This window comes from Aythya marila, assembly GCF_965140915.1.
Source record: "Aythya marila genome assembly, chromosome: 4".
In the NCBI taxonomy this organism is placed as follows: domain Eukaryota; kingdom Metazoa; phylum Chordata; class Aves; order Anseriformes; family Anatidae; genus Aythya; species Aythya marila.
The window spans coordinates 11,929,328-11,953,012 of record NC_139045.1 but is presented as its reverse complement, the minus strand read 5'-3'; the positions used below and the strand labels follow the sequence as shown (position 1 = coordinate 11,953,012).

General features: G+C 56.8%; 2 protein-coding genes across 4 annotated transcripts in view; one reads left to right on the top strand and one right to left on the bottom strand.

Annotated features, from left to right (window-relative positions):
- The window catches only part of TNKS (tankyrase), a gene marked incomplete at its 5' end in the record, with an annotated part of 102,437 nt that extends 100,895 nt beyond the window's left edge, over positions 1–1,542 (bottom strand). For both annotated transcript variants that reach the window (XM_082759659.1, XM_082759660.1), the window contains one exon: positions 1,011–1,542. In XM_082759659.1, the coding sequence (XP_082615785.1) occupies positions 1,011–1,542 (532 nt within the window). The remainder of the gene's footprint in view (positions 1–1,010) is intronic.
- A 1,038-nt stretch (positions 1,543–2,580) lies between these two features.
- Positions 2,581–23,562, top strand: MFHAS1 (multifunctional ROCO family signaling regulator 1; the record flags this gene model as incomplete). Of its 2 annotated transcripts, XR_014317421.1 has the most annotated exons (4): positions 2,581–5,830; positions 19,260–19,386; positions 20,509–20,941; positions 21,580–23,562. XR_014317421.1 is itself a non-coding variant. In XM_082759406.1 (2 exons), exons 1-2 carry the CDS (start codon positions 2,710–2,712, stop codon positions 19,388–19,390), a joined length of 3,252 nt encoding a protein of 1,083 aa, XP_082615532.1. In that variant the 5' UTR covers positions 2,581–2,709. The 2 variants fall into 2 exon arrangements, 1 of the variants encoding a protein (XP_082615532.1); XM_082759406.1 differs by lacking the exons at positions 20,509–20,941; positions 21,580–23,562 and having other exon boundaries at positions 19,260–19,390.
- Between the last annotated feature and the right edge of the window lie 123 nt (positions 23,563–23,685).

Sequence of the window (23,685 nt, the reverse complement as noted above, 5' to 3'; positions counted from 1 at the left end):
TCAGCTTGCATAAAGTTGTGCTTTACTCGTAGATTTCAGGGATTAGAGAAGAACGCAAAGGAAACAGCTCAGGACCACAAGTTCCCTTAGCGGCATCACGAAATGCCACTTGTACTTTTAAAGTGACAAGAAACTTACAAAAGCTCAGAGAGCACTATTCAGAGTTCCAAGTAACGCTGTGCCTGAACGCGTTGATTTTTGTTAACAATTTTAACATGGTGTTTTAGAGCCATACACCACCTTTTAGGTATAGACCCCTCAACACAGTCTCGTTAATTACTTTGACTGATACGTAACAGCACCACTTAAAGCTCAAACAAGCTCTGTGCCCCCTGCCATATAAGTTCCAGTCCAGCAGCACCCTGGCACATGTCAGAAATGACCACAGCCCCAGCTATCGTGCAGGTCCTGAGTTAGGCCTGATGATTTAAGACATCTTCCCCGTTTTATCGTGAGCTTAGCTCACCCTGTGCCCCCACTGAAGAGCAGTCCCTACGCGAAAAGTGCTCGTTATAAACTAATCCCACACTAACCCACGACAGGGACACTTGCTAGGAAGCCACGCTTCCTTCCAGTTGAGGTGACCTGCGGAACCTCACCGCTGGCTTCTTTTATGATGCTATTAATGTTACCACCGGGTTCGGCCGTCCCACTTCACCTCACCCAGCTCCGAGCGGGTGAGATCAGCCAGCAGGGCCACCCAGACCAAACCAAACGTCGGAAATCACGAGGCGTGGAGCACGACTCCTGCCAAACCCAGCTGAACTGCAGCAGCCCTTAAGTTTTAAGCCAGACGGGACCCGTGACTCCAAGCCAGCTGCACCCTGCGCCCGCTCCCCACTCCCTGAGCGGGGAAGCGACACTTTGGAGCCCGTGTGACAAGCAGAGAGGAAAACACGCCTGATCCCAGCCCACGCACCCCCCGGGAGGGCGCTGGGGGAGGCTGAGGGAGGCAGTGCAGGCGGCTGCCCGCTCCCTGCCCCAGCAGCAGGGCGGCGCTGGGCACCCACCGGCGGCGAAGTGGAGCGGGGTGGACTTGCGGCCGGCCATGTCCTTGGCGTTGACGTTGCCGGTGTCCACCAGGCGCTTGACTCGCGTCACGTCCCCATTGCGGCAGGCCTCCAGCAGCTCGCGGAAGGCCCCGCTCGCCGCCTCGGGGCTCTCCGCCGCCGGGCTGGACGCCACGGAGGAGGACGAGGAGGAGGATGAGGAGGATGAAGATGATGAAGATGAGGAGGATGAAGCCGAGCCGGCCGAGCCGGCCGCTCCCTCAGGGCCCTCGGGCGCCGGAGGCCGCTCGGCGTCCAGCGGGGCCTCGCCCTCGGGGCCCGCCAGGCTGTGCCGCTGCACGGCGGCCGCCGCCAGCTCGGCGGGCGCCAGGCTGGGGCTGCGGGGCGGCGAGGCGGCGAGCTGGGGCTGCGGCTGCGGCTGGGGCTGCGGCTGCGGCGGTGGAGGCGGCGAGGCCGGCCCGGGCGGCGGCGGCAGCGGCGGGTGGTGGTGGTGGTGGTGGTGGTGCTGCGAGCGCCGCGGCGCCGCCGCCATCTTCGGGCCTCGGCCGCCCCGCCCCGCCCCGCCCCGCCCCGCCCGGCGCCGCGGCAACGGAGCCGCCTCCCGCCTGCGCCACGGCCATGGCGGGCAGGAGCCGAGGCCTGAGGGGGACGGGCTGGTGGTGGGCTTGGTGGCGGTCACAGCCCTCAGAGGGGTCGGTCTCCTCGCCCGGTCTGTCCCCAAAGTGTTGCCGTGTGGAGGCTGCCCTCAGCGCTGCCGCTGGTGGCGCCCACTGACTTGCCCGAAGCCCCTCAGTGGTGTTGAAGACTGAGGGGAAAAACGCATTAAACATAATCATGGAGTCACGGCTCTGCTTTGTCCGTGTCACTGTGTGTGCACAGCGTTGTCTCTGCTCCTCCTTTTCCTGCTGATACACTCCTAAAAGCCCTTTTTATTGTCCCTCACGCTGCTGGCCATAACCATGCGAATTCTGCCCCTACAAAGGCAAGCAGCGTCCCTGTAGTCCCCCCACCTCCCATGTCACCCAACCTTCCTTCCAGTGACCATACACTTCCTTTTACTTCCTAAATTCTTGAAGAAGATCTGGTAATTTAGTGCGGTGACCGTGGCAGTTCAGCCCTCTGACTCTTAAGGGCAAGGTCACACCGCTCAGGAGCCCCATGCTCAGGAGCCCACAGCCTCTGAGCCTGCCCCGCTCCGAAATGCCTTTGTGAGCTTCCCGGGTGTATTTCTCTGGGCCACAGAGGCAAAGCTCAGCTGAGGAGGTGGAAGCAGCATTTAGGGTCTGGCCTGATGTGTGCACCAAAGGAAACAAAGCCTGGCAGGAACGTGGCAGAGCTGCCCTGAATAGCTAAGGGGTCGCAGGCTTCCAATATAGAAAGATGCTTTAAAGGGAAGGAAGGTTAACTGCGGCTGCTGCTGGTGATGGTTTTCAAGCCCCCCCCTCCCCGCATCCCTCCACGCCCGGCTCCCCGGGGCCCATCCCGGCGGCGGGGCGGTCCGTGGCCGCCTCCCCGCCTCCCCGGCCCGGCTACGTGCAGGGGCGGCGCCGGGGCAGTGCCGGCGCGGAGCCGCGGGGAGCCCGGGGGAGCCCCGAGCCCGCTGCGGCGGTGGGGCCGCGCCCATGGCGAGCAGCAGCGGCGGCGGCTGCAGGTAGGGCGGGCGGGCGGGGGGCCCGCTCCCGGTGCCGCTGCCGGTGCCATGGCGCAGACGGAGCCCCCGAAGGCGGCGCGGCTGTGGCGTGAGGCCGCCCTGCGCGCACGGAAGCTGCGGGACGAGCCCGAGCTGGAGCCGGAGCCGGAGCCCGAGCCCGAGCCCGAGGACTCGGGACCGCCTGGGGGCCCCCCGCAGCCCCCCAGCGTCGCCCCCGGAGCCCGGCGGGCGGCGCTGGGCGAGCTGGAGGCGCTGAACCTGAGCGGGCGGGGGCTGCAGGAGCTGCCCGAGGAGGTGGGCGCCGCCCTGAGCGGGCTGCGGGTGCTGAGCCTGCGGCGCAACCGGCTGTGCCGCCTGCCCCACGCCGCCCTGCGCCACCTGGGCCGCCTGGCAGAGCTCGACCTGAGCCACAACCGCCTGCGGGGCCTGGGCGACGGCGGGGCGCTGGGGGGGCTGCGGGGCCTGCGCAAGCTGAGCCTGAGCCACAACGAGCTGGGGGCCGAGGGCGCCGGAGCCCTGGGCGAGCTGGGCCGCCTGGAGGAGCTGGACCTCAGCTTCAACCGCCTGCGCCGCCTGCCCGAGGGGCTGGGGCGCCTGCGGCACCTCCGCGCCCTGGATGTGGACCACAACCAGCTGGCCGCCTTCCCCGCCGCGCTGCTGGAGCTGGGTGCCTTGGAGGAGCTGGACTGCTCCGGGAACCGGCATCTGGGGGTCCTGCCCGAGGGCATCGCCGCCCTGCGCCGCCTCAAGATCCTCTGGCTGAGCGGCACGGGGCTGGCGGCGCTGCCCGAGGGTCTGTGCCAGCTGGGCGGCCTGGAGAGCCTGATGCTGGACGGCAACCAGCTGCGGGCGCTGCCCGCCGGTTTCGGCAGCCTGCAGCGGCTCAAGATGCTGAACCTCTCCTCCAACCTGCTGGCCGAGTTCCCCGCCGCCGTCCTGGCGCTGCCGGGGCTGGAGGAGCTGTACCTGAGCCGCAACCAGCTGACCGTGCTGCCCCCTCGCCTCTGCCAGCTCCGCCAGCTGCGCACCCTCTGGCTGGACAACAACCGCATCCGCTACCTGCCCGACTCCGTCGTGCTCCTGCACAGCCTGGAGGAGCTGGTGCTGCAAGGCAACCAGATCGCCATCCTGCCCGAGGGCTTCGGGCAGCTCTCCCGCGTCACCCTGTGGAAAATCAAAGACAACCCCCTCATCCAGCCTCCCTACGAGGTCTGCATGAAGGGCATCCCCTACATCGCGGCCTACCAGCAGGAGCTGGCCCACTCCCAGCCCGCCCTCAAGCCCCGCCTCAAGCTGGTCCTCATGGGCCCGAAGGACGCGGGCAAGACCCTGCTGAGGCGATGCCTGATGGAGGAGGACGGGCAGAAGGAGGATTTGGGGAGCCTGGATGCGGGCAGCACCCAGCCCAGAGGCTGCCCTGGGCAGCAGCAGGACGCTGGGAGAGCGCCGGCTGCGTGCTGCCCCTTCCCGGAGGACGCGTCCCAGCAGGACCTTCCTTCTCACGTGCCCTCCCACCGAGGGAAAGGAGAAGCGCCGTGCCCTGCACCACCGACGGATGCCCCCCAGGTGCCATCAGGACCGGGGCTGTCAGGCAGCAAGGGCATCGAGGTGATGGACTGGACGGCGGACGCGGAGCGGGGCCTGACGTTCATCGTGTACGAGCTGGCGGGGGACCCGAGCTACGACGTGATCCAGTCTTTCTTCCTCTCCCCTGGAGCCTTGTACGTGCTGGTGGTGAATTTGAGTGCCTACGTCCCCCAGCACTTCTACCCCTCGGTGGGCTATTTCTTGCACTGGCTGGGTTCCAAGGTGCCCCACGCTGTGGTGTGTATGGTGGGAACCCATGCCGACCTCTGTGCCGAGCGGGAGCTGGAGGAGAAGTGCCTGGACATCCACCAGCAGATCGCTCAGCAGGAGAAGAGGGATGCCGAGGGCCTCCAGAGCCTGGTCCAGCAGGTGGATGAGGCTCTGGGACAGGACTTTGACCTGCGCTGCTCCAGTCCTCACGCTGCCTTTTACGGGGTCTCGGACAAGAACTTGAGGCGAAAAAAAGCTCAGTTCCAGTACCTCCTCAACCACCGCCCGCAGATCCTCTCCCCGGTGCTGCCGTTCAGCTGCCGGGACCGCTGCCAGGTGCGTCGCCTGCGGGACAAGCTCCTCTCGGTGGCCGAGCACCGCGACATCTTCCCCAACCTGCACCGGGTCCTGCCCAAGTCCTGGCAGGTGCTGGAGGAGCTGCACTTCCAGCCGCGAGCCCAGCAGCTCTGGCTTAGCTGGTGGGACTCTGCCCGGCTGGGCTTGCAGGCGGGCCTGACAGAGGATCGGCTGCAGAGCGCCCTGTCCTACCTGCACGAGAGTGGGAAGCTGCTCTACTTCGAGGAGCACCTCACGCTGCGGGAGTACGTGTTCCACAACCTGCCGCGGCTGATCGACATCCTCAACGTCTTCTGCCAGCAGGACGCCGCCGTGCTGCTCCAGAAGCTGCTCGGCGACGGCCACGCGGACGAGCTGAGGGCCGCCCAGCTCCATCACTACGTGGAGGGCTTCTTGCTGCACGGCCTCCTCCCCGCCCACGTTATCCGCCTGCTCCTCAAGCCCCACGTGCAGAGCCGGGAGGACCTGCAGCTCATCCTGGAGCTGCTGGAGAAGATGGGGCTGTGTTACTGCGTCAACAAGCCCAAGTGCAAGCCCTTAAACGGCGCCGCTGCTTGGTACAAGTTCCCCTGCTACGTGAAAAACGAGGTGCCCCACGCGGAGGCCTGGATCCACGGCGCCAACCTGAGCGGGCAGTCGTTCGTGGTGGAGCAGCTGCAGATCGAGTACAGCTTCCCTTTCATTTTCCCCCCCGGCTTGTTCGCGCGCTACAGCGTCCAGATCAACAGCCACGTGGTGCAGCGCTCGGACGGCAAGTACCAGATCTACGCCTACCGGGGAAAGGTGCCGGTGGTGGTGAGCTACCGGCCGGCCAGGGGGGCTCTGCAGCCGGACACGCTGTCGATCGCTAGCCACGCGTCCCTCCCGAATATCTGGACGGCCTGGCAAGCCATCACCCCCCTGGTGGAAGAACTGAATGTCCTGCTCCAGGAGTGGCCGGGCCTGTACTACACTGTGCACGTCCTCTGTTCAAAGTGCCTTAAAAGAGGGTCGCCGAACCCGCACACTTTTCCAGGTAAGGCGAAATGCCTCTTCCCTGTCCCCTCTCCTGGTTCTTTGCGCCTTCTTCAAGGGGTTTTCGTGCTGTTAATCTCAGCTTGCTTTAATTTTATTATTTATTTTTTTTAACCTCCTCTGCTCTAGCTCCCTTTCCTGGTGACTCGAGTCATGAGAGAAAATATTAGGGTAGCTCCAAGGAGACAGGCTTAAAATAACCCTGTTCTGAGATGAGGGGGGTGCTACGTCCCCCTTTGGCCAGGTCTTTTCTCTCTGATTTTGGGGCTCTGTCCCCGAGCATTGACTGTGCCATTGCTGAGAAGGCCCTGTCCTGTCCTGATTTGGGTTTCCTGGAGTGGCTTGGTGTTTTTTTTCCAAACTCCCTTTACCCTCCAGCTTCCCCTTCTTCCAAGCCATTTGTAAACACGCAGAGATGCCTAAAAGTCCCTCGGTGTCCTCCCTCCTGTCCCCAAAACGTGGCCTGCAGTGCAGGAAACCTCCAGCTGGTAGACAAGGGCTGTGTAGCCCTGGACAAAAAGCCCTGTCTTGGCTGAGAGCGCTTTTTGGCTGGTTTTCTTAAAAATTCTTCTCCTTCCTCTCTCTCCTAACAAAAAAATGCCTTCTAACCTGTGTCCTCCTGGGAGGCAGCATCCCTCAGCCTGGGGGCACAGGGTGGCACGCCAGGCCTCCAACCCCCCCTTGGTGCCCGTCTCTGCTCTGCGAACAGAAGGCTGGCCGGGAGCTCTCCATGGGAATCGTGGAGCTGAGGAGTTTTTTCTCCTCGTTTTGCCGAGCAGGAGGTGTGTGTAAGTTACAGTCGTGCTGCACAGCTCGCTCTTCCCTGCCTGAGGCACGGCTGGTGCCACTTGTGACGGCGCGTAGGTGGTCCAACGGTACGAAAACGCGTGGTGCTGGAGGTGTCTGCTTCCTCCCAAGCTCTGCCGGTGGAAATCCCTGGTGGGCACGGTGCTGGTAGCTCTTAAACAGGGCCGTGGGCTTTTTTTAGGGCTGCGTTAAGGAGCTGCTTCGCAGCCCGTTGACCTTAATAAGGGAAATATTTCTGTGGCGGCGCTGCCAGATTTGTGCTCAAAAATGGAAGTTGGCCCCGGCTGCGCGTCTGGTTGTGCAATCTGTGCTGTCCTCCACGCAACTGATGGCGCGTGGTGTGGGCATCCAAAATTCTCCCTGGAATCCGTTTCCAGGAGGGGACTTTGGGTGTTGGAGAGCTGTGGGGTGATCCTTGCTTTTCCTCTGCCTCCCTGCCCTCTCGAGCCTGTGTGCACACGGTGATTTCGTTGCTGAACACCTAGAAATTTGCTGAGAACGAGACAGTGTCTGCTCAGTGATGGTTAATGAGGATTGAGATTCTGGATTCAGCCTCCTGAGCGTTTATTGCAAAAAAACTGCGAAATAAAGCTTGGCTTAAAGTGACTTGGCAGGGTCCTTTTAAGGAAGTCTTCCCGTTTGAAACGGTTTTGTGGCTGGGTGAATCAGTAACTGAACTGGCATCCGAGCTGGAATCTGTGTGCTTGGAGGCTGCAGTCATCTGCTTGTCCAGTAAGTGCTGCGTTGAATGTTGGTGCTTTTTTTCCTTTTATTTTATGTTCGTGCTGTGTGTAAATAAAAGGATGCCTTCCAGGCTAAGAAAGACCCATCCCTGTGTGGAGCGACCCACGAGAATTGTTTCCAAGACAGTGAGACCTCGGCTTCACTGGGAAGTGCTGCATTTCTGTGTGTTGTGGTCTTTTAGCTTCTGGACTGAAGGCTTTTTACGTTAATGCTTCATGATCTATGAAGTGACCTAGGGAGGGTTTCCTCCCGTCTGGTAGTAGACACGTGGGCTTTGTTTGGGCGGACAAAGCATGAGTTTCCGAAGCTTGGCTTGTTTGTGCCTGCAAGCTCATGCTGCTGCTGCAGGGGTCTTTGAAGAGGCTGCAGGGCAGTGGATTTCTAGCTGGCCTGTCCGTGGAGTTAGCCAAAACACGTGTGCACACCTACTGCAAGGTGAAAGATCCAAGAGCAGCATAGCAACTGGCTACCAGGGAGCTGGCTAACTTATGTGCGGTGGTTTGGGGTGAATTCTGCTAACTTGGGTTGGGCCAGAGATTTGTAAAAGCTCACCTGCTTCGCTGAGAGGTGCCCCAGGAGTGTGTGAGGAGGTGGCGGGTGATGTTGGATAAAAAGATGGGCGGGGGGGACCTTGTTTTGCACCGGGCTGCTGCAGGTTCTTGTGAGCTGTGCTGTGCACAAGGCGTGTTCGTGTCTGATGTCCATTTGGGGTGGGAGGGCAGTCGTGTTTGACCAGGGCCTTTTTTTTTATTCCTGCCTCTGAAGTTGCCTGGATGAACGCAGATACAAGAAAGCCAAGGGCTGTGTCTGCTGCAGAAAAATGGCAAAATGCTGTAATGAGCAAGACAAGCTGAGCGTTAGCAGGAGCTCTCCTGTGGGAGGAAAGTGCCGTCTGCCTTCTGACCCTTTTGTGAGTTATCAGCACGGAGAGGACATCAGAGCTGCAGAACGGTTGAGGTGGGAAGGGACCTGTGTGTGTCACCGAGCCCAGCCTCCCTGCTCAAGCAGGCTCACCTCTATCAGGTGGCCCAGGACCACATCCAGGTGGCTTTTGAAGATCTCCAAGGAGGATTTTGAAGGCCTCCACAGCTTCCCTGGGCAAGGTGTTGCAGTGTACCATCACCCGCCCGTCACAGAAATCCTTCCTGACGTTCAGACAGAGCCTCCTGTCTTCCAGTTCGTGCCCAACAGCTCTTGTCCTGGCACTGAAAAGAGCCGGGCTCTGTCCTCTTTGAGCCTTCCCTTCGGGTGTTGACCCAGAGGGAACCATGCCTGACATCCCTGCAGCAGGATCAGAAGCATGAGCTCCCTCGGTGGCTGGGCTGGAGTCACGAGACGGTGAGGCAGGGCCGGCACGATGTGTCATGCTCTCCAGGCCTGTGCGAAGCCAGGAGGGAGCAGGTGGGACTGGTTTTCTCAGAAAGGTTCAGAAGACGCTCCAGAATTGGAGCTGCTTAATGAAGGGCTCATGTCGGGTGTCTAATTGTTCTTTTAATTAAATTACAAGCAGCTGGGCTTTTGTACCAACAATTGTAGAGCAGTACCTGCTGGTTACAGAGCATGATGGTAGCATTTGGCAGCTTTTCCTTGTCCCCATTTGAGGGTGGAGTCTCTTTTTGCCTTATTTCCAAAGTGGATGCTACATCTGTTTGGGCTGTTACACTTCTCTGAAGGGTACAGCACAACTGAACCAGGGGCAGGTCTTGCACGCAGCGTAAGCATCGGGCATTGTCACTTGTATGATCAGGATAAAGCTGAGTGGGACCTGTAACGTGCCTCTCCTTGGTTGTGGGACATGCCCTTGCCTTGCAGATGTGGCTAACTGAGGGAGGGAGCAGGGCTGGCTGGTGCCAGATGCAGTCAGCTCTTCACGGATGCAAGACCCATGATGTGCCCGTGGGCTGGTTGGCTTTGGGAGAAGCCAGGACAAGTGGTAGCTGAATTTCACCCGAGGTGTTCAGCTGCAGTGTCTCTGAGGGTTTCTGGCCGTGCCCGAGCAGGCTGAAGCCGTGTTGTACTTGTGGTGTTTTCGTGGCTGTGGCTCGGTGCTGACGGGGTTGCCGAAGCAGTCAGCGGCATCTCGCAGGCGCTGTGGTTAGGGGCAGCCTGCCTGTGGCCAGTGCATGGAGCTGTCAGTGCTCCGAGCTGCCTGTGTTGGTTGTGGTTTGGTACGTAACCCTAATTTCACGTGTGGGTTTTGGTTTTGCCCCCTCTTTTCTTTTTTTTTTTTCCCACCAGTGGTTGTTTTCTGTGCTTCTCCCATCTCCCCCCGGAGGTGTACACAGTGCGCCCATTTAGCGGTGTCAGCTGGGGCCTGGGCTCCTTGGGGTGGGCACGACACCGGGCTGGGACCTCCAGGCTTCACAAGGTGACGTTGGTTTCTTTGAAGTGACCATTCTGCGTGAACCAGGCAACAGCTTTGGGATGAGCTAGGCACTTCTGTGAGGAAGTGGGCCTTAGCACTGCATGAAGATCAGGGGATCAGATTCAACTCAATTGTAGAGGTGGGTAACCTTCAGAACAAGCTGAGGCTGAACCTCAAACCCTGACCCTATTTGTCTGCTTTTCCCACCTGCTGACTTGGAGGTGATGCTTGTGTAGCCCAGGAAGAGTCATTTTTATGATCAAACCAGTATTGTATGGTTTTGTCCTAATGGCGTGCAAGATCCTGTCACACATTGCTCAAGACTTCTCTCTTGAATGAACCCTACAATTTCTGTGTGCTGAATGCCTCACAGGGCACGTCCTCTACATATTTTCCTCTGCAGCACTACGGAGTGAGCAGTGCCCTACGATAAGGGGCACATCCTGCCCTGTGGCAGGGCTGGGTTGTTGATGAGCTCCCTGGAAAAACGAATCCGGCGTGGTTCCTACAGCACCCAAATCTGCAGAGGTTGGCTCGGGATGGAGCTGTTTGACTAATTTGCCTCCCTCTTCATCTTCGTGGGTGACAGCAGCCCGCACCACCACATCACCGAGCAGGCAGCGAAACTGGGACGGCCAGCGTGGCTCCAGGCAGTCCCCAAAAAGCCCTTTGACAGGTTGGCTTTCCTGGGGAAGCCTCATCTCGGCCTTATCTTCAGGAAGCCAGCGTGCTCCGTCCCCACAGAGGAGCAAGCAGGCTGTGCCAGGGCATCCCCGCTGGAGGAGTTTCCTGCAGATAACTTTGTGCTGTGGCCAGAGGGTCGCGTGTGTGCTTCCCCCGCCGCCCAAGCTGTGCTTTGTGCCCTCTGGCCGGGTGCAGCTGGGTTTTTCCAGCAGGACTGCTGGGTGCCTGGTGGCAGGCTTCCAGGGCAGGCAGCCTGCACAGACACCTTACGTAACCGGAGGAATTTTTAGCTCCCTGTTTCTCTGCATCTTTGAACAGCCCCTTTCCTCGTCTGAGCGAGATTTTGACATATCCTTATTGAAGATACCAATGTGCGCGCTGGGTGTGGAGAACTCGTGTCCAAATGAGTTTTTTAGCCATCAAAGCGGCTAAATTTAGGAAATCTACCCAGAGGAGCTTCCCTTCCTTGTCAGCTGACACAACATTTCTTGGTCGCTGTTATTTTTACCACGGAACAGCTTAAATCTATTCGGGGTGGGTTTCTGTGAGGCGGTGCTCATGTGCTGCAGTGCCGGGCCTCTGAGGGTGGCTGCAAAGGTGGTGAAGGGCCTAGAGGGGAAGACGTAGGAGGAGCGGCTGAGGGCACTGGGCCTGCTCAGCCTGGAAAGAGGAGGCTGAGGGGAGGCCTCATGGCGGCCTACAGCTTCCTCACGAGGGGCAGTGGAGGGGCAGGCGCCGATCTGTTCTCTGTAGTGCTATCCAGTGACAGGACCCGAGGGCATGGGGTCAGGCTGTGACAGGGGAGGGTCAGGCTGGACAGCAGGAAGAGGTTCTTCACTGAGAGGGCTGTCGCGCACTGCAACAGGCTCCCCAGGGACGCAGTCACGGCACCGAGCCTGTGGGAGTTTAAGGAGTGTTGGGACTGTGCTCTTAGTCATAGCTCTGAATTTTGGGGTAGACTTGTGTGGAGCCAGGGGTTGGACTTGATGGTCCTTGTGGGTCCCTTCCAACTCGGGATATTCTGTGATTCTCTAAGAGATGCTGTCACTTGCTGGCTGCAGTACCCCAGAGTTTTGCTGAGCAAGAAACTATTTCATACCTTTTTAAAGCTTTCAGTGGACAGACGTGACAGAAAATGGAGCTGATAGGAGCCTCACTTTGGAAGTTGAGGCATCCCCAGATACTTTTGTTCAGCTCGGTGACAGTGCCTGAGGGCTGCATGGGGCATGAAACCCGTGTGTGCTTTGACCTCACCAACAGGTCCAGTCAGGTCTTTGTACAGGAATTTGTGCTGCAGGAGCTCGGGGCAGGGAGCCTCGCTCACTGGAGAAGGGGAAGGCTGTGATCTTGCCCTGGTGACATTTTCACGCCAACCTCAGTAAGCGAGCAGCCTGTAATTTCCCCGAGGAACACGCGTGTGCCCAGAGGGAGTCCTTCCGACACATGATGTTCATACGCACAGGCACGTTCTGGAGTGCCTGCAGTGAAGCAGAACATGATGTTAGGAAAATGTTGCCAAACAAGGTGAGACAGCGCTCAAATTAGTGGTTCGCATTGGGATCTGATTTAAAAAATAAATAAAAATCCACCTTTGTGCTGAGGTGGGCAGGGCGATGCTGGGGTTTGGGTAACACAGTCTGGCTCTGCATGGGTTGTTGGCACTGCAGTTCTCAGGTGCTGAAAGGTGCCTCCTTTTAAAAGCCAACAGCTGAGAGTGGCTGGGTGTGCTTGGTAGGAGGGAGCTGAGCCTCCCCTGGGGGCAGGCTGGGTGCTTGGGTGGAGGCACTTGGAGTTTGGTTGGTGCCCAGCCTCCAGCGCGCTGCAGGTAATGGCACAACGCTTTGTCTGTCGAGTGTTCCCTGCCAGGGTCCAGGTCAGAGGTTTGCCAGCCTTACCTGCCTTTTGGATGGTGCGTGACTGAAGTATTACACCGCAACAGCACCTCTGGCTGAAAGCTGGGTCACAAAAACACCTTCTACTCAAGAATTCAATTCTATTCTGCGTCACGCAAGGCTGGCACGCGATTCTGCTCCCATGGGGTGCCTGCAGCAAGCCCCGTCCCAAAAGTGCTGCAGGTGAATGCTGGGGCTGCAGAGTCGTGGCCCCTTGGGGACGATGGCACGCTGTGCTGCTTGCTGCCCTGTCCCCCGTTGCATAACGCTGCGAGATGCAGTTAATCCGGTCATCTCTACAAAAAGGATTTAAAACTCATTTTGAATCAGCAGTCATTTTTAATAAAGCTTCGCCTTGCTTGGAGGGCTGGCCTCCTGGCTTGCGTGTTTAAGAAAAATGCGGGAGGCTGAGAGGTGTGGGGGAGCAACAAGGCCACAGCCAGCCTCTGGCCTAGTCAGGCCAGTGCTCCCTCCCTTTAAATGCTCTTTTGTGGGAAAATCCAAGGAGGGGTGGTCTTTGCTTTTCTTTGTGTGAGTTGGTGTGGTTGCTCTTACTTCTTTGGCTGTGGCTCTGCCATTGTCCTGTGGAAAGTGGACTATCCAACACAAGGCTTCTGAGCAGCTCTGAACCTTGCCATCTCTTCCTCCCGAGTGCCAGCATTTTGCCTGGTTACCTGCAGAGGCTTTATCTTGAGCTGCTTTATCTGCTTCATCTCCCCTCCGAGCCAGCCTGATGAGAGCCTGAACTCGAGCCCTGGACAGCGTTTCAGAGCAAGTGTCCCACCTTTCCAGTCCTGCTCGTCCTCTCTTCTGAGGTCTCTGGCAGAGTGAAATGTTTTCCTGGCAATGCTGTTGCTTCCCTGGGAGGTCGGCGAGTTCTTCGCAGCCCCCAGAGCTCCCTCCTGTTTCAGTAGCAAACGTGACCGCCATGGGAGAAACATTTTTTTTAACAGCAGAGGGAGGAGGATGCTGCAGTTTATTTTGGGGCACTGAGAACCCAAGACCAGATGGTGTTTAGCAGGCAATGAGTGAAGCAGCAAAGCCAGTGTTCCTGAACTCGCACGACTTATCTTTTTGGAAGCTGTTCCAACGGCAGAATAAAAACTGCCAGGAATTGCTTTCAGCAGAGGTAGTAAAACAATCTGTAATGTTAGGTCCATAAATAAGCAAAAGCAATACGCAGAAGTCCATAAATAGGCAATTTCACTTGGGGAAATGTGTTTTTAAGCAAAAGCCAGTTACTGCCTTGATATATACTTGTTAGTTGTCACCTGCTTGAATGTTAGGAAGCAAGAGGGTTCAGGTGGTTAAATTATTGGAAATGCTGGGGTTTTCCTGGGGGAAAACAAAAAGTAAACGATTAGTTCTCGTTCTCTGGAAAAGGGAACAAGTAGAAAAAGGTTTCGTAAAGCTCTCGATAGTAAAAGGACAGACGACGCTTTGTTCCTGACCACTGAGCAGTGCAAATCCAGCAGCTCGCTGAGACTTCAAAGGCAGCGGTTTGGGTAATAACAGAAACACTTGGAATCAAGTGGATGGGGAAGATTTATTTATTTATTTATTTTTTAATAGATCTGCTCTCTGCTTCCTGTGGCCTAGCGAAATCTAGGCTCTGATGTCTTTTAGAGTGCTGCTTTGGGCACTGCCACGTGCGCCAGCAGAGCTTTAAAGCCAACACCAGCCCTAACCTGTAAGGCCAAAAGGAGAGCTGGCTGCTGGTCCTGGTGCTCTGATTTCAGCCGCGTAGCTTCAAGCATACGGCCAAATCCACACCGTGTTGTGTCTCACCAGGAAGAAACACTGCACCCAAGGACATACTGAAGAAACTGTGTTGGAGCCCGCAGAGAAACATCAGCCATTTCTGGGTGCTGTTTCCAAAGCATTGCAAGGAAAAATGTCCCGTGGCGTCACCTAATTCTCCTCTAAATTTAGCAGACGATCAGGCTGCGACCTGCTCCTGCCTTACCAGCTGCTGGCAGCTCACAGAGCTGGGTCTGGGAAGCCTCCCACCACCCAGGTCCCTTCCAGGCTTTTCACATTGCCAGTTTTTAACGTTTTGTGACCCAAACACAGAGAGCCAGAGTTAGCAGAAGGCTGAGCAGTGTTGGTAACTCCCTACCAACCTCGGAGAACCGTGCCTGTTAGCTATTTTTTACCCCAGGAGCGGCTTTGAGAGCTCTTTCAGGCTCTTTTCTCCCCTTCCTCTTCCCCTTTTTTCCCCTTGAGTGGGACCTGTGGTGTGCTAGTTGTCTGGTTGAGAGAGAAAGTTCAGCAGCCAAAAGGTAGATTCTGGACGTGGTCACTCAGTGACAGACCTCTTTCTGTTCCAGGCTGAGGATAATTCGTGCCGAGCTCGTTGCGCTGTGACTTGCCCTTAAAATGCCTTGACAATCAATTTCGTTCCAGCTAATAAGGCCCTAAAATGTTAATGAGGCAAATCAATTTTTCATGACTTCATATTGCAGTCAGCTGAGAAAATGCTGTGCTGCAGCCTGCTGATTCCAAGAGGCTTTTTAGGGCAGATAGCAGAAGGGCAGCAAAATTTGGCAGATTCCTTATTTTCTGTTCCAGCTTTTCCCCTGCTTTTGTTTTCCCGAGCTTTTGATGCTGTCCTGTTCACTTGTCACCTCTGGCCACTTCCTCGTGGCTACCACCAGCCCTGCTGCACTGGGAAATCACAGAGCTGCAGGGGTTGGAAGGGACCTCCAGAGACCATCGGGTCCAACCCCGCTGCCAGAGCAGGTTCCCTAGGGCAAATTGCCCAGGTAGGCGTCCAAACGCAAGGGCCGAGTGCCTGGCAGGACAGGTGAGGATGAAGCTGGGCGAGGAAGGCTACTCCTGCTGCAGTACTCTTTGAAACAGCTTGGCAGGCTGGCGCAGAGAAACGTCGTCATGTTCACATCACAAATCACAGCCTCCTCTCCTCGCGGCCCATCTGCTGCTGGGGTGACAGTGGTGCTTGGCAGAAATGCTCCCTGTGAGCAGTGGTTTGTGAGGTGCAGGAAGAGCAGAGAGGTTTCTTGTGCCTGGTGGGTGGCTCGGCTACCCGCCTGGGCTCAGGTAGGTGCCAGCCATCCTTTGTTTCCCTCAGCTGCTGGTTTCGTACCATCAGAAGGAGGTGGGAAGGCTCACGTCCGCCTGGCTGTTCCTGATGGCTATTTTGATGGAGTTATTTTGATGATTTACTGCTGCTGTCTCCATTCTGGTTTGTGAGTATGGTGGTAAGAAACACTGAATAGTCTGGGTTTGGGAAATGTGTTTTGTGTTTCATTTTTTTATTGAATTTCAGCTCTAACTACAATTAATTGCTGCGGGCCTGAGGAAAAGATTACTAAATGATGTTTGGGGACAAACACAATATTTTCTAAGTTTTGCACTTGGAAACTTTGCGCTTTGCTTGGAAGCATTAGCAGGGGATGAGTTCAAATAACTCATGCCAGGGAAATTACTGCGATGTAAGCGGGATGCAGACTGGCATTCTGTCTGATGACTTTCGTTTACCTGCCGAGTGAAGCATCTGAAACGCATCCACCCAAGCTCTCCGCCCAAGGTGCGCTCGGTCCGGTGCCAAAGGCTTCCCCAGAGCTTTTGCAACCACGGGGCTGTGTCAGCATCCTCTGCTGCTGTGACAGCACTGGCTGACGGCCACTAAATGGGAAAGGAGGAAGATGTTTACCCCTCTTAAGTCAGCCTTCCCCTCTCTAGCTGGTGTCTGTTGACCTCTTGTCTCTTCTGAATGGCTAAAATTGGGGGTGGTGAATTAGGAGCCTTGGTCTGGCACCTTCCTGTGCAGCCAGCTGCGGGAAGAGTTCAAGGTGAACTGTGTGTCCATAGCCAGAGCCGTGATGCCTACAGGTACACTTTTGGCTGCGAGGCCCATGGTTGCACATTTTTCTTAAAGCTTAACCTTCTTCCTTGTTCCCCGTGCCCTTTTCTCTGTGCTCTCAGCCTCTGGGCTGGGGGATGTCTTTGCGTGTTGCCCCTTTGCGTTTGCAGAGCAAGCCTTGCTTTTTGTTTCCCAGCCCTCCCTTTCTTCCTTTAAACACATCTAATCCCAGGCTGGCTGTTCCCGAGCGCGTGCCTCACCTGATGGGTGGCTCTGCTCCCCAGCCAGCTGCTGGGACCGCAGCTTACGACAGAGCTTGCTTCTCGCTTGGTTTTCCCACAGTGCTCTCTCTGTCGGGGCACCTTCACGTGCTGGGATTGGTTCTGGTTTCGTTTTAAGCTCCTACAAACAAGGCTGCAGCGTGAGGCTCATGGAGCTTTCCATTCATGCTATGGACTGTGCTCTTCATGAGCCCCTGTCATGAGGCACGGCTGGTGTATCTAGGTCCCAGGCAGGCTGGAGAGCAAGAGGGATGTGAGCAGCACCACGCCGCCAGGATCCTGCACATCCATCACTCGCCTGTCCCTGTGGAGCCCAGATCCTGACTTGAAATGCATGAAAATGAGAAATGCCATCAGGATGGCGCTGGGAGCTGTGTGGAAAGTGCAGCAGAGGCAAGCGGCCTTCGTGGGATTTTCCTCCCCTGTACGCAAAGCCCTTCTGCCTGTTAGGCAGCCGAGTATCCTGACAGCCCGGCTGCTCTGGCTGCCAGCACGGGGTAACCGAACACCCTTGCTTGCTTTTCGTACCCTCAGCCTGCCTCCTAACCCCGATTCGTCAGGGCTATCTGGCATTTCACGGCGATTTCCTGAAGGCCTAAAGTGTGCTCTGCGGCACGCGTGGCCTGATTGCTGGCAGGGGCTCCGAGGGAGGCATCCCTCTGCAAACCCCGGCCAAGCAAGGACGGGCCTGACTTTGTATCCAACCAAAATTGTGCCTGAGAACACAGAAAAGCACGTATGACAGCAGAAGTGCCTCCCCTGTGTCCTGTAGAGAGCTCTTCCTGGCACAAAATACCGGGAGGGTGACCGTGGGACAGATGCAACTCCTGTGAGCCGTGCAGAAGCCTTAGCTTTTTCTCCTGTGGCAGCGCAGGGCTTCCTTTAATTCGTTCTTTTCCTCCCTGCCGCGACCCTGAAGACTCCTGTTCCTCCCCTTCTGCAGTTCAACCCTGAGGTAATCTCTCCTGCTTGAGAAATCTCCCTCTGAGGATCCCCGAAATGGGGAGATGGAAAGTGGGGCGAAAGCTCAAGCAGCCAGACCGGTCTCACTTCACTGGCCTGGTGTGAGCTCCGGCGGGTGCTTGCCCTTCCTTTACAGCACGTGGTGCTGCCTGATGCCCTGACTCACCTTTTGGAGCCGGTGTTTTCAGTAACGCAGCTTCTGGGCTGTCAGCCCGGGCTGGGACACGGAGCCCTGTGCTTGCCGTGCTCGGCGGCCCCAGCGCCGCTCGCGGTGTGTGACAGCTCGCCTAATTGAGGACGCAGCCGTGCAGATTTGGTTTTGAATTGCAAATCCTGTCACGATTCTGTGCCGGGAGACGTGTCTGGGTGGCTTCAAACCTGCTCTCCCGCTTCGGGCTGGAGCGTGGGCGTGAGGTGAGGCACACCAAGTGGGAATTGAGGCTGCAGACGTGGGGGTGAGCCCGAACTGAGGAGCCGTGCGTGTTTGTTTGCTGCCAAACCCTCCTCTCTGCCGTGACAATACCAAGTGGTGCTTTCTGAAAAGCAAGGAGGGTCCGAGCTGCTTCGTCTGTAGTGGGGACAGCTCGTGGTAGCTGCTCAGCTGGTGGGTACGGACAGTCCCGTGCGGGCTTGCTTACAGTTTAGAGGAGGAGCGGGAAGGAAATGTGAGCATTTTGGAGCATTTCTTGGAGCTGGGCACATCTCGGCACCTGGCTTTCCCGTCTCACTGCCCTGGGCTGCGTGCCGTCAGCGTGCCAGCAGCGGGGAGCTGCCAGCTCGGCGATATCTCCAGGAACAGCCGAGGCAGCTCAGTTGGCAGGGGAAGAGCGCCTGCTGCGAGGGCCCCCCCGCTGCTACGGGCACACAGAGCTGGGGTAACGTTACAGGGCACGGCTGGGAGCTGGGGCTTGCACGCTCAGCAGGGTATAGGGTGGCCCCGAGCCCCGATGGGAGGTAACAGCAATCCCACAGCAGCTGGTGTGAGCGTGCCCAGCGAGAGGGGAATCCTCTGGTGTATTTTTACCTGCTTTTAGACACTGCTCGGGCAGCTGAAAGATGCACGCTGGCTGCTCAGCTGCAGCAGGACAGCTCCTAGGAATTGCAGTGCTGGAGTCAGCAGCTAACAGCCACGATGGTTGGGGTTGGCTGGGGCTAAAACAAGAGATAAAGTGAGGGGTTTTAGAACGCATGCTTGTCTGTGGCTGCTTTGAGGTCTTCCTAGACTTCCTTAAAGGAAGAGCATTGAAAGTGTTGCAAAAATAACACCTACCAGTGCTTCCTGGCATGTACCAAAGGCGGTCATGGCAGGGTCTGTGCAGCAGCCCTCTGCTCGAGCTGCAGGGCAGCTGGTTTTCGGGTAGCCTCGTGGCTGTGCGTGGCTGTAGGACGCAGAGCTGAACAATAAGGCGTGTATCTGTAGCTTCAGCTGCCTGCCAATTACCCTGCCGATGCTACAGGCCGGTGTCTTCTCTCGCACGCAGCTTGAAGGTAGGCTTCTGGATCCCATCTGCCTAAAGCCTAATTAAAACGCCCACTGCTCTAAACCACCACCTCGTTAGGCTCCGTCTAGATGCTGTGAATCCCCGGGGAGCTCTCCCGTCCGCGTGAGGCGATTCAAAGCAGAGGCAGGGAAGGAGGCAGATGTTCAGATGTTCCTTTTCTGGGGAGCAGCACATCTCCAAGCCATAAGCACCGGCACGTGGATGAGACCTGCTTGGGTTACAGCAGCACTTAACCCTCGTACAGCGCCCACTTGCACTGATCGGGGACGTTTATTTGGTGGGGGGAAGGGGAGGGCGTGCAGCAGGGATGTCTGGCAAGCACTGCCTTGCCAGTCCTTATGTGTTTTCATTCTCTTTTGTTCGCAGGAGAGCTGCTGAGTCAGCCAAGACCAGAGGGACTGACGGAGATCATCTGTCCCAAGAACGGCAGCGAGCGAGTTAATGTTGCCTTGGTTTACCCCCCCACTCCTACTGTGATCAGCCCTTGTTCCAAGTGAGCCTTGAAAGCAGCCCCCCGCTCCCTGTCAGTGCACGCTGGAAAGCCTAAAACGTGGCCTCACTAAGGGGTTTTTTTTGGGAAGGTGACAGCTCCACAGCCCAGGGATGGTTCTAATGATTTGTGGGTGCAGACAGCTCGCTTAAAGGGTCAGAGGAAAGTGGGCTGAGGTTCCCTGAGCTGTGCTGTGGCAGATGCAAGACATCTGTAAGGAGATAAGTCATGGGTGAGTTGAGGTAGGAAGGAATATTTGGAGGTCTCGATCCAGTCCCTGCTCCACACAGGGCTACCCCCACAGCTGGGTCAGGTTGCTTGGGACTTTGTATGGGTGAGGGCTGCTGATTGCCAGGGATGGAAGTGCCACCACCTCTCCGGGCTCTGAAGTTAAGCTGTTCTCCTTGGGCTGAGCTTTTTTACTGACATCCAGTCTGAGTTGCCTTTAATTCAGGCTGGCCTTCACCACCACAATGCGCGCGGCTAGCTTCAGCACGTTCTCCTCTAGGTCCCTAGCCAGTTGGCCCTAAGCCCGTGGTGGTCTGTGGGGTTGCCCTGCCCTAGATGTAGGGCTACGCGCTTGTCCTTGCTGAACAAGACAGCTCGTTGACCGAGCACCGCTCGTGGCTCAGCCTCACAACGTTGTGGTGTCCCTCTGGGCAGAGGCCCCGTCCTCCTTGTACCGTGGGTGAGGAAGGATTGTTGAACTCTGCCTTACGGCGCCCCTGAAGTGCCCGCTTGGGTCAGGAGAGAAGGTGACTGCCTCGATTGGCAGCTCCCAAGCCCCAGGCCACAACCGCCCAGGCTTCTGGTCCTTGTGTGTGTGTGTGTGTGCCTGACACAGCATGTTTCCCACCCCAGCTTGCGGTGTTGCAGTCTCGTGTCAGCGTCACGTCTGTGGCTTGTCCTCCTGTCCTCCCTCCTCACCTCCCCAGTCTCTAAAGCTGCGTCCCAGTTCCGCCGTTTGCTGGCGAGGGAACTCGTGTTCTCAAAAAGGCCCGTCTTACTTTCAAACATCTCACCCTCTGTATTTAGCAGCCTAAAAAAAATTGTGTCTTGAGTTATTCGTCACGAGTGTTACGAACCCTTGCCTCATTGCTGTTTCTCCGTCCTTCACTTCTCCAGATAAACCATCAGTACTGGTGCCAAAGGTTTTCCACTGGGCAGAAGGTGGCTGATGCTCTACGGTGTTCCCGTCTCTCCGGTTGTGGAGTTGCATGCCGATGGGGAACAATGGGACTTGGGACTCCGAGATGCTGCGGGGCTGGGGCAGCTCCCTGCTGGGGACCTCGTGGCTGGAGCGGGCACAATCACCTGGGAGCTGGGGACGACGAGGAGACACGAAGCAAAAGGATTGCTGCGGATGGCAGGGCCGCTGGCCCAAGGGAAAGCTCTGGGGATAGGATTCTGTGGACCCACTGATTGTGTGTTGAAAACCCATTTGGATCTCATGATGAATGTAAAAAAATGTTCTTGATACCATTTAACTCAGACCTGCTTGGAGGAAAGCCTCTTGAAACGAGCTGTAGCAGGATTCCCTGGATTTGTTCCTGGACAAGTGAGTTCCGGGGCAGTTGGCCAAGATTTTAGGGAGGGAGGGGGTCAGTTTTGCAAAGCCTTTAACGTTGGGATCTGCAGCTCTTGCACAGGTGACGTTTCCCTGGCTTCTGGTCCTTAAAATATCAGCGTTGCGTGCAAGGCTGCTGAAAGTCCCTGCCCGAGGGGCTAAACGTGGGGAAACGCAGGGCAGAATCCGTGCCAGTGGGAGACGCGGGAGCAGGGTGGTAAAAAAAAAAAAAAACAAAAAAAAGAAAGGCATTGTTCCTAACTTCAGGGTGGAAAGCTGCCAAGTAGGAGTTTGCAGCTCAGTCACCTTTGTGCCTTTTCTGGGCGTAGTTCCAGCTAGGCAGGGAGCCGGGGCTGGGGTTTGATGTGCTGACCTGCCCCGTCTGGCAACGGGCATCTGAAGCTTGGTGGCAGCAAAACCCACCCCGAACTGCCTGTGGTGGCCGGGTGGGGTGGCGGACAAGGGAGATCTCTCCGAGTGGTGCTCAGAATCCTGCTAGCAAACTTTCTGCTCCTGTTTTGCTGCCGGAGGGCCCAGTGCAGTCAGAGCACCGCGTGCTGTTGCTTCCCGTGCCGGGAGGTCGTCGCCTGCTCTTTGCCACAACTCACCTCTCTTTCTGTCCTCCCTAGGAAGAAATCAGGAACTTGTTGCTGTGCTGTTGCATGGAATCCACGTTGCAAAGAAATCACCAACTGGAAGCCTTCTCCAGCCGGAGGCCCGTTTCCCAGCGGGGTGTGCAAGTGCCGGAGGAGCCAGGGGACGGAGCAAACGCCACCTCGCCTGGTGGCAGTGCCACCTCGGCAGGAGCACGGCACCGCCCGGCCCTTGGCAAGGGCTCGGCCCTCCGTGCGCTGGAGCCGTGACGCCGGGAGCAGGGCAGTACGGAGAGCAGTCGAGTAGGGTCTGCTTCATGTGAAACCATCATCGCCCATCCGCCCGCCGTTCAGTAACTGGCGTGACCGTGTTTTCGTTTCTGTTTGTTTGTTTTGTTGTTGTTTTTTTTTATTTTTTAAATACGCAAAAGCCATTTAATTTTCTATGCAGCTCAGAAATGTCTCCCGTTTGCAGCTGTCAGGTAAGAGGTCGGTGCGGGGGAACCGTGCCGAGTGGCTGCTGGCCCTCTGGGTGCTGCCGTTTGCTCTCTTTTTAAGGATGCGTCCTGGGATCCTTTGCACACAGTGTCCCTTTGCTGAGCTCCTCTCTCTTAGACCCCACGTAACAGCCCTGAGCCCCAGGGATGCGTGCCCTGTATGTTCGAAGGATCATTTTTCATGAGTCAAACCACAAGGAAAGAGGGCTTAAAGGTGCTGCCCTAAGAGCAGAGACGCGCAGCTCAGAGCACTCTTCATTCCTACTCTGTTCTTGTCCCTGCTCGGAGAGTTACTGAACTGTTAGCAGCGGGGTACACAACATACCTGGGGTATGAGTTGTCTCTCTGTGGAGCTGACAGTGACTTTTGACCCCTTTGGAGTAGGAGGGGAATCTCCTGGTACCAGATGCTCACTTGACTTGAGAGGACTTGCTGGTTTTGCTCGTTGGTTTGCAGATCTCTTGCTTGCCGACCAGTTGGTTTCCTCCTCAGACTGGTCCGTACAGGTCTGGGAGCAGAGCTGTGCGACTGTCAGCAGCTGGAGCACATCCCGGAGTGCCTCGTGTTACACTTTGAAGCAAGATGTGGGATTCAAGCCTTCATCCGTCCACGTGAAACTCCCACTTTGCCTTCTGCTGGGTCCACGTAACACAGGAGAAATGGCATGTCCCTAAGCAGCACAGATATGGTGAGGTGGAGCCCAAAGGGTGCTGCGTACCGAGCTCTTCTTAGGGCTTGCAGGAGTACCTGGAGGCCTCTGACAACTGCAGAAGATCCCGGATGGTGGCTTACCTCTGCTTTAGCCGTGCTGAAGGCAGAAAGGTCACAGATTGGTCCCAACCTGCCACTCAGCTGGCATGGGTTTGATGAATTTCCTCTCTGCATTCTGTCTCTGCTCTGACTTTGGGGGATTCAGTGTTAAAGCAAAACAGAAAGAGAGACCAAATCAGGATTTAACCTACCTTGCAGTCTCTGAAATCAAACTGAAGAGGCTGGGGGCTATGGAAACACGCCATCTCCCTTGCAGCATCCTGAGAAGCATTTAGCTGTGCTGTAGCACTGGACGTGACACGGGGTCCCTGTCCTGTTCCCATCCCTTTGTTCCTCTGACCTGGTTCAAGTTTGTCAGAGTAGTAGGGGTCCCTCGCTGCAAAGGGACAGAATTGGCTCCGTTAAAAGGAACCGGTGATGGTATGGACACACTAAGTGAGGTGAGGGAATCCTGGAGCTCAGCTCGCCTCCCCCAGCAGCCTTTGGTTGGGATCTTGGGCTGCCATCCTTGGAAGGGCAGTGGGGGGGAGATGGAGATGCTGCACTGCAATAAGCACAAGAAGAGGCGAGCGAACAGGCCTCAGTGTAGCACTCATCACATGCTTCATGGCTCAGTTCATGAACTATAATTGCAGGTATTCACATGATTTACATGACTGGGCAGGACTCTGCACACACACACATGCATGCCCAGACGTACATGCACCACGCCCACACATCCTCACCAAAATGACTGAAAATAAAAGTGATGTAAATCTCAAGGAGAGGTCAGCTGTTTGATTTGTCGTCTTCTCTTCCAGTGCCTCGTTGGGCCCTGCCTCTGGAAGGGTCTGGGATTAATTGTAGCTCTCTTCATCTTCATCTTCATCTTCAC